This window comes from Pongo abelii, chromosome 2 (assembly GCF_028885655.2).
Source record: "Pongo abelii isolate AG06213 chromosome 2, NHGRI_mPonAbe1-v2.0_pri, whole genome shotgun sequence".
Lineage (NCBI taxonomy): Eukaryota > Metazoa > Chordata > Mammalia > Primates > Hominidae > Pongo > Pongo abelii.
This window is the reverse complement of record NC_085928.1, coordinates 69526777-69541692: the sequence shown is the minus strand read 5'-3', so window position 1 is coordinate 69541692 and position 14916 is coordinate 69526777. Positions and strand designations below refer to the sequence as shown.

Genomic DNA, 14916 nt, shown 5'->3' with positions numbered 1-14916 from the left:
AGACAGGATTTTGCCATGTTGCCCAGGCTAGTCTCAAACTCCTGGGCTCAAGTGATCCACCCATGTTGGCCTCCCAAAGTGCTGGGATTACAGGCATGAACCACTGAGCCCAGCCTAAACTTATTTTAGTAACTTATCAGCCACTCCTTTAACCAACCACATGCCAAGCATTTTGGGGAAACAAAGATGACCATAAGCCTCTCTGCCCTCAAGAGTTCATGGCCAAAGACCTAAACATAAAATTTCAATTAAGGATTATAAGGTTTGGAATAGAGGGGGAGATATGAGGGGACCACTAATTCTGCCTAGGAGAGTTAGGAAGGCATCATGGAAGAAGGCATCATTTGAGTAGACATTGAAGGGCGATCAGAAGTATTTGAGGCAAATAAGAGTGAGAGGCAGGGGTTAAAGAGAGTAAAGGCACAAATGGGAAAGATCTGAAGGAGGGGAAGGGTATGGAGGATTTAGAGAAAAGGGATTGGTCGCCAGGCATGGTGGCTCACGTCTGTAATACCAGCATTTTGGGAGGCCGAGGCAGGCGGATCACTTGAGGTTAGGAGTTCAAGACCAGTCTGGCCAACATGGTGAAACCCTGTCTCTACTGAAAATACAAAAATTAGCCAGGCGTAGTGGTGCATGCCTGTAATCTCAGCTACTCGGGAGGCTGAGGCACAGGAATTGCTTGAACTCAGGAGGCAGAGGTTACAGTGAGCCGAGATCGTGCCACTGCACTCCAGCCTGGGTGACAGAGACTCTGTCTTAAAAAAACAAAAAAAAAAAAGAGAAAGAGAGAAAGAAAAGGGACTGGTTTTTTGCATTTATAAGAGCACAAGCCTATCACAGAGAAAATGACTGAAGATGAAATAGGAAAATTGGCTGAGGCCCCTCACCAAGGCCTTGTGCGGACTTCAACTTGTAGACCAGATTTTGCAAACTGGTGGCCCAACAGGCTAAAACTGTTCTGCTGACATGTTTGTTCAGGAAGCACAGTGTTTTTAAATTTTTAAGCCACCATTTAAAAATCAAGAGATTTTGCTTAAAAATCCAGATTCCCTTGAAACACTGAAGGAACTGACCTTTCTGGGCTCAAATTCCTGCCTAGGAAGAGCAGGCTGGAGCAGCATCTGCCTTCTCTAGATGAACTCCCCACTTGGCCACAGCCCCCACTACTCCCCTCTGTTTGCCCAGCCCAGCCTGCTTTCTTCATTTTATCCTGTTGAAACCAGCGAGCATTCCTAAGGTGGTCTTCTAATCACTGTATGATATACACTCTAAGATTCAGTTCGTTCTGGCTCTCGAAGTTTTTGTGTTTGGGATTTTTTTATTTCTTTCTCTCATTTTTATCACCATATTCCAAGAAAACTCTTAGAAAGCGAAGAATGTATCATATACTTTGTGTCTCTCACAACACTCAGCACAAGTCTAGGTACAATGTAGATAATCAACTTTTGTTGAATTAGTGCAGAAATGAGTGAATAAATACATACCCCCTCTGTGGTCGTCCTCCGTACCTGCCCTTCTTCCTCAAAACTCTAGACTTTTGCTACTAAGAAGATGGATGAATATGTAACAAAAACAAAAAGCACCAAAGTCAATCATTGCACTTCTATTTTAATTTTCTATCAGGTTACAACGGAAATAGGAACTCTGCATAAATGCAGAACTGAATAAATGCAGAATAAATGCAGAAATGCAGCAAGATGAATTAGAGCCCCAGGATACTGAGAAAGCCTGCAAATAAGATCACCAAATATTATCAGTGATCTTTGAGGGAATTGTAGAGAATAGGGTAGGTGCTAAAAAGCTGGAGCCTGGCAAATGTTCTGATTTTCAAAAGGGGAAAAATGTTACGGCTTGCCAGTTCCAGACTAGATAATATGATATCACTCCCGGCAAGGTTCTTAAACAGATTTGTTAAGGACACTTATGAGCACCTAGAACAGGAAGTCATGTCCATTTGGCACCAGCATGGGGTCACCAAGAACAAGTCATGTTAAATTCATTTCATTTTCTTCTCTCTGACAAGGCTCCTAGGCTAGCATATTGGAGAAACACAGCAGACATAATATACATGGTGCACTGAGGGGGCGAGCAGCACCAAAGGCTAATTCAACCCTTGGGCTATATTAACAGTAGTATTGCAGACAGCAGAAAGGAGGTGAGAGTTGTTTTCTGTCTTTGGCCATAAATCTAGAGAATCACATTTAGAACTCAGTGCCACTCTTGAAATAGGATAGTGATAATATAATCTTTTGGAGGTCCTTTTGGCAAAACCTCTTTAAAAACATAAAGCTTTCATCCAGATTTCTGGCGTCTGTTGAAAAATCGAAAAATCTGGCTGGGCCTACATTCCTAAGTAGCAATAACTGGTTGAACCTAAGTAGTGACTGCCCATTTAGAAAGAACATGTACTCTGAAGTCTGTCATAATCATCACCCACCCCCTCTTCTACTGCCTCCACTGAGGTGGTAGGCCAGCTGCCACAAATTGTTTCACGTGGCCAACTTTATCCATTTATTCTATCTGCCAAGAACCCAATGACACTGAGGTTTGCAACCCAGGATGCAGTAGAGACAAAGAAGAGTGGAGATAGTAAGTGGTAGCAAACCATCCCATTATATGAGGATAATCATTGTCAGAGGCTATATTCCCAGGCTCCACACACCCAGTGGGCAGTCCAAGGGAAGACACATCTGTCTTATTTTATGAAGTCCAAAGGGAAAGGAACTATAGAACCAATAAGTAGATGAGAGACATATTCAATGCAACATAGGAAAAAACGCTTACAAGGGTCAGGCACTGTGGCTCACACCTGTGATCCTAGCACTTTGGGAGGCCAAGGCGGGTGGATCACTTGAAGCTAGGAGTTTGAGATCAGCCTGGCCAACATGGTGAAACCCCATCTCTACTAAAAATACAAAAATTGGCCACATGTGGTGGTGCGTGCCTGTAATGCCAGCTACTCAGGAGGCTGAGGGAAGAGAATCTCTTAAACCCAAGAGGCGGAGGTTGCAGTGAGTCAAGATGACATCACTACACTCCAGCCTGGACGACACAGCGAGACTCTGTCTCAAAAGAAAAAAGAAAAAATGCTTACAAGAGCCAGAGCTGTCCAAAGATGATAGACTACGTGGGCTTGGGAGGTAGTGAGTTCCCCATCACTAGAAATGTGCAAGCATATGGTTTACTACTGCTTCATAATCAAAGGGCTTCAAGTATCTGATGAGGCAAGAGAAGGCACGAATCCTTCTATTTTACAATAGAAAAAATACTGTTCTAAAACATTCCTTTGTGTTAGGTCTATAAATTCTTGAAAAAGAGATAAAAGGGAATAAGTCAACAAAGAACTCAGCACTGTTTTTAAAAATCAAAAGTTCCCTTCACAAAATTCACAAAGCACAAAATCTGTCTGACTAGGTGGACTTTTTGCATCCCACTGGCCAGATGATTCCCAGGGAGAAAGGTAATTGGCCTCGGGCACTGTTTTTGGTGACTGGTCAAATGTTCTTCAGAGGCATGCAACAAAGGCAATGGGATGAAAGTAAGAGGGTAAACAATGGAACTCCGTCAAGAGGCTGCCAGTCCCCCCACAAAACTGCCATCTGCTGCTGACATCAATCCTTCAAGGGGCAGCTTCGGGCAAACAATGTGTCAGGGAATACAAGCCTGGGAGAAAATCGGCCTTGTGACCTTGGGCAAGTCATTTAACATTAACTGGGCCTCAGTTTCCTTGTCTCTGAAACTGAGCTCACACTAACCCTACTGTACATTGTGTGGGCCAAGAGTAAGTGATGTCTGAGAGTTAGCCATAGAAAATGCAGGGCCCTAGACACACATCAATAATTATAATGGCGATTAACACACAGAATTTTAAAAGAAAAGATTCCAGAGGGTTTCAGTATAGCCATATCCTGACCTGACCATGTGGGTGTCAATTCTAAAGGAATAAGATGTAACTCCTTTAGCCAGAATGCAAAGAAATTTAGTATTTGGAAGAGACAAGATCATTTGGACACATTTCCTGATGAAATGCCTGGTAATTGGTGTATTTCTGATAAAACTCAGGGTACTCGCTGTTAGTTGTTAAAATAAAAGATGAAAGGTAAAAAGCAAAAGTATCAGCCAGGGCAATTAATGCCTAACTGGCCCTGAAGAAAAGTTCACTGGCCCAGTAGTAGCAATCCTTCCAAAATGAGATAAGCATATTTCCTACCAAGAAAATGATTATAAAACCTGAACTGTCCAAAACTCAACATCCCCTTCTCTCTCATGGCATTTTCATGGCAACCTTAATTTTTATAAAATAATAATAATTGGCCAAATTCATTTTATAAAACATAAACTCCCTAAAAAGAGTCTATTCAAAGATTGAAACTAGGCTTTTGTATTGAGCAGTTGGGTGAATTCAAATCTCTGACCAATAAAGAGCTTATTTCTAAATTTTCAGCAAGGCTGAGACATCATAAGTCACTGTTTTCCACATTGAACTGAAAAACCAAAGACAGGAGACCAGGGAAGAGCAGGGTTTTCTGCTCCTCTTGCCCTAAGATCTGCCCAGAGGTGATGAGCACGCTAGGTTTTTGACCAGGACTAAAAGGCAAAAAGACTGTTGGTGAGACTGGAAAAAAAACAGATCCCTCCCGCCGTGGCTGCTCCACTCCCAAAGTTTCCCAAGCATCTGAAGCGTGTATGGCAGCTGCGGTGCTCAGCCTTCCCGCTGCTTTTAAGGAGGGCACCCGGCTCTCTGGGTCATTGGGTCTTCAGTTGCAGCAGCGCCCAGAAGCAGGTGTGGCAACCTCAGGTCGCTTGAGCCCCAAATACCCAACTTGCTCAACAGCCTGTGCATAACCTCAAAGATAGGCCTCAAGGTCCACTGAAGATGCATTTTGTCTTTACTCTTTCTAGGAGAGGCCACAAAACACCCTGTGTCGCAGCAAGGAGAACCATGACCAGAAAGAAAGCGGACGCCAAGAGGCACGAGCCCAGGCTTCCCACAGGGCACATCCTCAGAGAAAGGAGGAGCATGCTGGATGGAGCTTTTAGATTTTCCTTGCCAAAGCTGAGCCTAGAACGTGTAGGAGTGGGAGAAGCCCCAGTCTGGCCTGAATGAGGATGCGGCAAGCCTGCATTTAGCCATGCAATTGTGTTCCCTTTCCTATTTCGCCTGGCTAGCATCGATTTAGGGAGCGGCTTCTGAAAGAAGTATACACCCGGTGGCACAGAAGCTGCAAACAGCAGCCAGAGGTCATCTCGCCTTCCCAGCAGGCTTCTCCTGGAACCCCGGAAGCCAGGCAGCGCCGACCAGCCCAAACGGCATGCTGAGGTGTTGGCTTTGAATGAAAGCTGATGAACCTAAACGCCAGGGCACAGAGTGATTGGGCTGCACACTGCGAGATAATACATTTTCTGCACCAAGCTCCCTCTTTATGCCTAAATGCCTGCATTAGTCTTGATCAATATGCCCCATAACAGTTAATCCATGGCAACCCAGGCCAGCCCAGAGACACCGACAAAGAAGTGCCGCCCAGGGATGCTGCCTCGCTGTGCACATGCATGTGAATTCCAGCCCAGAGAAAGAGGCGGAGGCAAAACCGCCACCACCAACAGAAACCAAAAAGGGAGAGGAAAAAAGAGCAGATGGTAAAAAAAATACCCCAATATTAAAGGGCTTTTACATGGCAGGGAAGGGGTGGCGGTAGTGACTATCAAAATGGCCTTAGAGTGACATGTCACCACCAAGATGATGGAGTATCGGCGACACTCCTAAAGTCAGGCATAGGATCCTCCTCACACACCTGCAATGCAGAGACTGCTGCCCATTCCATAATCCACACTCCCAGCCCCAGCGCTATCTGCAGTTGAAACCAGTCCGGACTTGTGCGGCTGCCACTGTTCCTCCTCACAAAAAGATTATTGATGCATAACATTTCATAATGGCAGAGAGGAAAACGGGGGGCAGCGGGGGGTGGGAACCAGAACAAGAGAAAAACAAAAGGGGAGGAGAAGGAAAACTCTCCCAGCCCGCGTCTCACCTTTTATTTGGGCTTCATATTCAGCAATGATCTCTTTGTCTTTCTTGAACTTAGTTTGAGATGACATCTTCCGACGTGGCCAAAGGAACTGACAGGCTGCTTGATTTATTTCTCCTTTTCTTTTCGAGTCCTCTCTCAAGCCCTGGTAATCACACAGCTCTGGTCGATTTCACAGGTTTAGGGACTAATCTCTTTCACTTGGCTGCAGAGCAGGGAGAAAAATCCTTCTCCTTCTGGGAGGAAAAATCTCTTTACTTGCCGAGAAATGGCTCTAGTAGCTTGCTCTGGTCAGCTCCTCTTGCAAAAGAAGAATCACCCTAGGAGCACAGTAACCTGCCCCAGATTTTCAAAGATTGTTCTTCCAAAAATAATAATAATAGTAATAACCAAGAGCACTCACACACACATGCACACATACACACACTCATGCATGCACAGGCACACTCACCGGGACACGCACACAGTTGTGCTGTGCACACAGGCATACACACACACACCCTCACACGCACACACACTCGCTGGATCACTCACACACACACATCCACGAGAGGCGCGGCGCCTCTTTGGTCGTGCAGCCAGCCCCTGGCTTGCTTTTGAAGGCTCTGCAAAGTCGATGGTCAGGTTGCCAAAAGGCCGGTCATCTCGCATCCTCCCTCCCTTCGGTGCCTCTGGTCTGATGTCCAGTGAGGATCAAAGCCAGGAGAGCGAGATGGAAGTTTTCCTGCTGCAACGCTTAAGCTCCGGTGAACCCAAGGCTGGACTGCTCGCCCTGCAGGGCTGGCTGAGCTCTCCCCCACTGCTCACGTCACTAGACTCCGCCTCCCGGATTTTATAACAACTGACACATTGTAGCCTACAGGAGAGCAGAACTCACTGCAAGCAAAAAGGGGAAGAAACACTCACAAAAGGGAAGGCAGCAGGAAAAATAATAGGGTTGGTAAGTCTTGAGAGGCTTCTGCAAACTCCAAACATTAGCACTTGGGTTAGGGATTTTTTCTTCCAAAAACTTAAGATCCTCCCTTTTTTTGCACTGTGCAATTTAATTCAGTTTCTGGAATCAACAGCTACATGATGGTTTGTCACTCTACTGGGATAGTCTAGCAGAGGGCCTGACCCATGTAGGGAACAGCATCAATGTTTGTTGAGCAGTTACTTGGTGGCAGAGACAATGCGAGGAGTTAAAGGCATGCAGCTTAGCAAAGCCATGCAGAGCAGGCACACTGGAGGCAGAACAGCTGGGTCATTGGCTTGTGGGGCTCTGGGCAAATTCATAAGTCAGACTGAGCCTCAGTTTCCTAGACAGTAAAATCAGCTCTCTTTGGAGGCTCTGTTATTTATTCTTTCAACAGATATTTACTGAATGCTTACTATAGGTCTAGCACTGTTCTGGGTACAGGGATACAGCAATGATCAGAACTGGCACACACAAAAATCCCTCACCTTCTGAAGCTCCCGGGGCTCCACATTACACAACTCCAGGAGTTTCCACCATTCATGCTAATATTCTTAGTAAAAAGCACCCCTGGAGTAGAATGCATTGTGAATGGTGCCCCCTGGAGTTGTACGAGGCAAGAGGCCCTGGGAGAGGAAGACCAAAAATAAGCACAGTAAGTATATTATATAATATCATACAAAACGTAAAGTGCTATGGGAAAAAAATATTGCAGGGTAAGGAACATCAGGAATGAGAGGAGCTCTTGAAAAGATCAAAGAAGAATGCAAAGCTAAGCTTAGCACAGTCTCTGGTGCATAGTAAGCACTTAATAAACAGTAGCAACTGTTATTACCCTTTTATATCCCCCAACAACCTAACAACATAGGTATAAGCACCACTCTTTCACAGACAAAGGAGCAGAGGCTCGGATATGGGAAGTGACTTACCCAAGGTCACCAGCCTTCCAACCCAGGCTCAAAGTCTCCTGCATTCTACAAGGGAGACCAAACCCATTTCATGTGGACTTAAGGTAGAATAAGATTCATTCTGTAAAAATTGAATCAAGCACTAAAGAGTCGCTGATCACTGGAATTTCACATGCTAAGATTGTCACTAACGTGTATTGGTCCCTGACTGTTCCCTGAGATAAATGTTCCCAAATTTCTCAAAATAGGTATAGTCTTCCATTTGCCTTTTTCTGAGTACATAATAAATGATTCTGTTTGGACTCAGAAATGAATAGGTTATCCATGTTAGTCCATAAGGCTTCCTAGAGGACATGGCAGCTGCAGTGGGTGTCCCCAGGCAGGCATGGCAAAGGGAGTGAGGCGGGGCAGGATATTCTCCTGGAGCATGCAGCATGAGCTGGGGCCCACAGGTGGCAAAGCATAAGACCTGCTTGGAGCAACAACAGGGAGAAGTCCAACTGGTGAATCATGGGGCTTATTATAGCCTTGTGCCCGGAGGCAGGAGGTCACCGAGTTCAGAAATAGATGCCACTGGCCTGCAGCCCTTGCCATCACCCCACTGCCTTACGCCTCCCCTGGACATGTTCAGGCCCTTTGCTGTCCTCTTCTAACTAGTTCAAACCCGCAAAAGCCCCACGTTACCTGAGAAAGATGGGCACAGAGATTAACATCCCTGTTGCAAGCCTAGATTCTTCAAGAAAAATGAGAGTTAAAACCATACACCTTGGAGTACGACAGACTGGATTCTCTCCTGGCTCTGCCACCAGCCTTGAGCTCATGAGAACTTGAGCAAGTGGCTCAACCTGCTTGTGTGCCCACTGGTGGCAGGAACTCAACAAATGTCAGCTATTTTCACCATTATTAAAATTTCAAATCCACAAATAGTTCTAGGAGACCTATGTGTAGGGTGCTGAGCCATGGAAACGTCACAGAAATGTCACAAAAAGCCATACAAAACCAAGGCCAAAGATGGTATAGCGCTCTGAGCTGACACCTGGCAGAGGCTGGGTTTTGGAGTAAGTCAGATGGTGGTTTACCTTCTGGTTCTGTTGTGCACCAGCTGTGTGTGGGGCTCATGGAGGAATACACCATCTCTGAGTCTTGGTTTCCTCATCTGTCATAGGGTAGTGATCCACCCATGGCACAGGATCCAACACAATCATGGATTTAAAGTGCCTGGCATAGAGCAGAAGTCTCACAGACATAATTTCTTTTTTAGAGCTGTGGAAATGTGGTCTTCAATGTTAGAGGTGGGATCTGGTGGGCAGTGTTTGGATCATGGGGATGGATCCCTCAGGAATGGCTTGGTGTCCACCCCACGGTAATGGGTTCACGAGAGATCTGGTTGATGAAGAGTCTGGGACCTCGCTCCTCTTCCTTGATTCCTCACTCACCATGTGATATGCCTGCACCTTCCACCATGATTGGAAGCTTCCTGAGGCCTCATCAGAAGCCAAGCAGATGCTGGTGTTATGTTGGTATAGCCTGCAGAACCATAAGCCAAATAAAACTCTTTTTTTTTTCTCAAGATGGGGTCTCACCGTGTTGGGCAGGCTGGTCTCAAGCAATTCTCCCACCTCAGCCTCCCGAAGTACTGGGATTGCAGAGTGAGCCACCACACCCAACCAAATAAAACTTTTTTCTTTAATTACCCAGCCCCAGGTATTCCTTTACAGCAATGCAAAATGGACTAATACAGGGCCCAGCCAAGCCGGACCTAGGACTACAGCTTGTTCTCCACAGATACCCAGATTGGGAAAAGGAAGAGAGGAAAAAAAAGAGGAAAAGGTCTGTGTCCCCTGAAAAATCCATCACCACACACAAGGAACCCACATCATCTGGAATCTTCTATCCCCAAGAAGATGTGGGTGTGACCTGGGCAGGCCCCAAGCACCAGGTCCTCACCCTTCCAGTCCTCCCCACAGCCCACCCCAGCCCTCCTGCTGCCCTCCTGTGACTCCTCCTCTGTGAGTCCACTTTTTCCTTGCTGTCTGAGAACCAACTGCTATTCCCAATGTTTACCCTTCACATAATAGTAACAGAAACCAGATTTGTCTCCAAATAAATGTGGTAGGTGTGAGGGGAGGGCCTCTACCATGTGATTTGATCTATGCCACCCACTAAGGACCAGAAAAGCCCCTGGAAGTGTTTATTCCATTTCCTTGGGGCTTATCTCCTGAATTCTTTTAGATATTCCTAAATTATACTGATAGCTAGTATTTACCAAGTTCTCCCTGCACACAAGCACAGGGCCAAGCACTCTATGTAGATTTTATCACTGATTTTTTGCTACAGCCCCATGAGTCCAGTGCTGTAAATCATCCTTGTTTTCAAGTTGGGTAAACAGAGTCCAAGAGCAGTGAAGCAAGTTGCCCAAGATCACAAAGCTAGCTAGTAACTTAATTGCATTGAAGCCCAGGTATGACTCATAGCAGAGCCCAAGGACTTTAACAGTGCACGATTCTATCCCGGAGGAATCAGCATAGGAATAATTGCTATCAAGTAATAACCCATTTTTTCATTCCCTATAATTACATTGTTTCAATACAGAGTTCAACGTAAAGTTTTCCATTTAAAAAAAGAATTTGGGGTTAAAAATATAAGGAAAACATGTCACAAGTGACCACTAGTGAGGCATAAATTACAATAACAGCTGAACAATGCAAAACTCACTGAACCGGTTTCTTTTCCTGGTAGAAAGAAAAAAGGCTTCATTTGAAGGAAAAGTGGCCAGAATAGTTTTTGGTTTAAAGTACTTTTATTTTTCTGGTCAAATATGAACACCTCCCCCTCGCCGAGATGACTAATTTTGTGACATTCTCCACGTTGCTACCAGCGAATACATCCTTGGGCAGCTCAGTGAATAATTCTGCCCTTCAAGCCCTGCTGTGCAAAATGAAAGCAACAAGCAGAACTCAGCTAGTTGATGGCAGATTTTAATAGAATTAATAGTGATGACGAAAACATGCCTAATGTGTATATATTGCCTTATATTTTGTAAGGCTCTTTCATATCATTTGTCGTATGTGGTCCTCACAATAACCCTGGGAGGGGACGGAATGGCAAGTAGGGCTGTTTTCAATACCTGTTTCATTGGTAAGGAAATACATGGATAAGCAGAGGTTTTGATGGTACAGTTGTTTTATAACCTCAAGTGTAAGGATGACCTTTCCAACTGTGTCACAAAACCCATTAGCTGGAAAAGCTGACAAATTCAACTACAGAACAATACTTACAAAATTCTGCTTGACAAAAGCAAAGTCAAAGACCAATGGCAAGCTCAGAAACAATAGTTGCAACACCTATCATAGGCCAAAGAATAATTTTTCTAATATCAATTCAAACAAATACTCATATGTGAATATTCATAGGAACCCAATTCACAACAGCCAAAAGATAGAAACAACCCAAATGTTGTTTGAATGAATGGATAAACACAAGATGGTATATCCATATGATGGAATATTACTCAGCCATAAAGAGAAATGAAGTACCAATACATGTTACAGTATGGAGGAACCTTAAAAATATTATGCTAAGTCAAAGAAATACACAGATTATATGAGTCCATTTATATGAAATATCCAGAATAGATATATCCATAGAAAATTCCATCTCTGTGGTCACAGAAGAGTGGTTGCCAGGGGCTAGAAAGAGCGAGGACAGGCAGTAGCTGCTTAATAGGAAGTACCAAGTTTCTTTGGTGATCATTAAAATGTTTTGGGACGGGGGCAGTGGCTCACACCTGTAATCCCAGTACTTTGTGGGGCAAAGGCAGGAGGATCGCTTGAGCTCAGGAGTTCGAGACCAGTCTGGGCATCATAGAGAGACCTCTTCTCTATAAAAAATAAACAAAAATTAGCCAAGCGTGGTGGTCCATGCTTGTGGTCCCAGCTACTTGGGAGGTTGAGGTGGGAGAATCACTTGCGCCCAAGAGGTGGAGGGTGCAGTGAGCTGTGACTGCAATTGCACCACTACACTCCAGCCTGGGCAACAGAGCAAGGCTCTGAAAAAAAGAAAGAAAAAGAGAGAGAGAGAGAGGAAGGAAGGGAGGGAGGGAGGGAGGGAAGGAGGGAGGGAGGGAAAGAGAGACAGAGAAAGAGAGAGAGAAAGAAAAGAAAGGAAGGAAGGAAGGGAGGGAGGGGAAAGAGAAAGAAAGAAAGAGAAAGAAAGAAAAAAGAAAGAAAGAGAAAGAAAGAGGAAGGAAGGAAAAAGAAAGAGAAAGGAAGAAAAAGAAAGAAAGAAAAAGAAAGGTAGATTTTGGAACTAGACAGAGATGACAGTTGTACAACATTGTGAATGGACTAAATGACACTGAATTGTACACTTTAAAATGGTGAATTTTATGTTATGTGAATTTGACCTCAACAAAAAATAACTACTACAAGAAAAGAAAGTTTCCACAAATCTATGAGAATAATGCCAACAACCCAGTAGAAAAGTCAGTTAAAGATACAGATATAAACAGCAGCTCACAGAAAGGGAAATACAGATGAAATATTAGCCCACCTCACTCATAATGAACATAAGTCAGGCATGACTGGAAACACGGGCTCTAACAATGCCCACAGGACACTGTGTCTTCCTCCCGCTCTCCATTCTGCCTCCATATGGTGGCAGACTCTCCCTGTAAGATGGCAAAGATGGCCCCCAAAACCCCCAAGCTTACATTCTCACAGAGTGGCAATCCTGGCAAGGAAGGCAAAGTCTCTCCCAGGAGTTCCAGCAAAAGTTTTGGAATGGTCAGCTGGCCCCTGCTGGAGCCCCTGGCTATCCCTGAACCAATCGCTGGAGCCAGGGGTGTTCTGCTTGCCCAGGCCTGTAGAGTGGGCTTGCCCTGGCACTTTGGGATGGAGTCAGTCCCGAACAATCCACATGGCCCCAAGAGGTGAGCCCCAGGAGCTCCCAAAGGAGGATCAGGGTGCTATTCCAGAAAGAGGAGGTTGGGCAAAGTCAACATGTGTCTGCTAATGAAAACAATGCAGGAAAGAAGGAAGATGGAGTAATAACAGCTTGAAATTATCCAGCCTTAATACTTATAAAGCATCTTCTCATTCAGTATCATGATCCTCACACAGTCCTTTGAGATAGGTTATATTTTTCCCATTTTACAGTTGAGCAAATTAAGGCACAGGGAGGCTGAATGACTTTCCCAGCATCCCATGGCTCACAACAAATGGGAGAGCTGAGCAAGAAATCAAGACACCTGACCCTGCATCTGGTGTTTGTTCTCCCATCCACCCAGGTACCAGGCTCTACCGAGAGACCCTGCAATGCACACAGGAACCTCACAGGCCTCACACATGCTCTGCTCACCAGTCCCCGCTTCCTTAGGAAAGGATGGGAAATCAGTCTCTCGGCCATCAGGACCTGTCACTGAGCTGCTGGGCAATGCTGCAAAGGTCCTCTGGCTTTCTAAGAACATTCCCATTACTCAGCCCACCTGTCCCCGTGTGTGTCCAAGGACTGGACAGCTTCAGTGACAGCAATGCACAGCTGACCCCCAGATCCTAATTCTGGAAGAAGAACAGAAGGAAAGACTTCAAACACCCAAGCCCTTGACTACATTGCTAGCAAAGTTTGCTCATTTCCAATGATGACAGGAAAGGCTTTAAATATCTCCCACTGTAGGGGAGACCTCTGGCTCTGCAACTGCCTGGGAGAGTCTAGGTCCCTGATGGAGAGTTAGCTGGCCCTGTGGATATGCACCTAAACCATGTCCTGCAATCTAGCTTAAAGCTTACACTTTGAGAAGCAGAGTAACAAGAACAGATTCTAGAGCTGATATTTGCAGCATGGCTTCCACTTGGTTTGAGGGAATGCTTGTTCCCCTGATGAGACCTTAGTCTGATGCACATTTCCAGCCATTCACTCCCCATCCCTCATCCACTCCTCCCCAGGGGAGGAAAAGTGACTTAGCTGATTGGTAAATTTCAGAGAGACTAAGTTCACACATTAATCTTCTCTTTTCAGCTCCACCTGCATTCTGCCCCTGTGGAGGAGACCTCTAGTTCTGCAACTGCCTGAGAGAGTCTAAGTCGGTGACGGAGAGTTAACTGGCCTGGTGGACACATACCTACCATGTCCTGCAATCTAGCTTAAAGCTTACATTTTAAGAAACAGAATAACAATAATAGATTCTAGAGCTGAGTTTAAACCCTGGCTCCACCACTGATAAGCTGTGTGACCTTGGGCAAGTTGTTAGCTGGCACCCAGTAAGTGCCACATAAGCGTCTGTTAAAATCTCCATCTGTCTACCTTCTTTATCTATTCCTCAGTTAGTTCAGAACCTAAATGGGAAAGAAAGGTGTTATATATTGCCCCTATGAAAGCCCAACACAAAAGAATTTACACCTTATATTTTTTTAATTCTAAAGCATGGGGTATGCAATGGATTGAATGCTTGTGTCCCCTTAAAATTCATGGGTTGAAATTCTTACTCTTGATGTGATGCTATTTGGAAATGGTTTTGTGGGAGGTAATTAGGGTTAAATGAGGTCATGAGGGTGGGGCCCTTATGATGGGATTAGTGCCCTTCGAAGGAAGACACCAAAGCGAGCTCTCTCTCTTTCTCTCTGCCCTATGAGGACACATTGAGAAGATGGTCATCTGAAAGCCAGGAAAAGAGACTGCTCCAGAACCTGACCATGCTGGCACCCTAATCTCAGATTTCCACCCTCCAGAACTGTGAGAAAATACATTTCTGATTTTTAAGCCCCCAAGTATGTGGTATTTCTTTATGGCACCCTAAGCTAACACACTCAGGTTAGGAAGCCTAAATAATGGTTGTTTGAAAAAAATAATAATAACAATGTGCAAAAGAAGGGCATAGGAAAAGAGAATGGTCTACCAAATGCTATAAATAGATGATTTTTACGAATTCATTTACTCATTAAACAAAATACCTCCTTTTTTTTTTTTGAGACACAGTCTCACTCTGTCGTCCAGGCTGGAGCACAGTAGCACGATCTTGGCTCACTGC

The 14916-nt window shown here is 44.9% G+C and overlaps 1 protein-coding gene and 1 long non-coding RNA gene across 4 annotated transcripts in view; one reads left to right on the top strand and one right to left on the bottom strand.

Annotated features, from left to right (window-relative positions):
- Nucleotides 1–6830, bottom strand: part of SRGAP3 (SLIT-ROBO Rho GTPase activating protein 3) — a 271705-nt gene extending 264875 nt beyond the window's left edge. For 2 of the 3 annotated variants that reach the window (XM_002813479.5, XM_002813478.5), the window contains exon 1: nt 6033–6830. In XM_002813479.5, the coding sequence (XP_002813525.1) occupies nt 6033–6099 (67 nt within the window). In that variant the 5' untranslated portion in view covers nt 6100–6830. The remainder of the gene's footprint in view (nt 1–6032) is intronic. The other variant, XM_054551851.2, reaches the window with a different exon arrangement.
- Nucleotides 6831–6880: 50 nt separating this feature from the next.
- On the top strand, nt 6881–14656 carry LOC112132742 (uncharacterized). Its single transcript, XR_002914466.2, has 3 exons — nt 6881–6969; nt 13908–14149; nt 14522–14656. It is a non-coding gene; the product is annotated as an uncharacterized LOC112132742 (long non-coding RNA).
- The last annotated feature ends 260 nt before the right edge of the window (nt 14657–14916 follow it).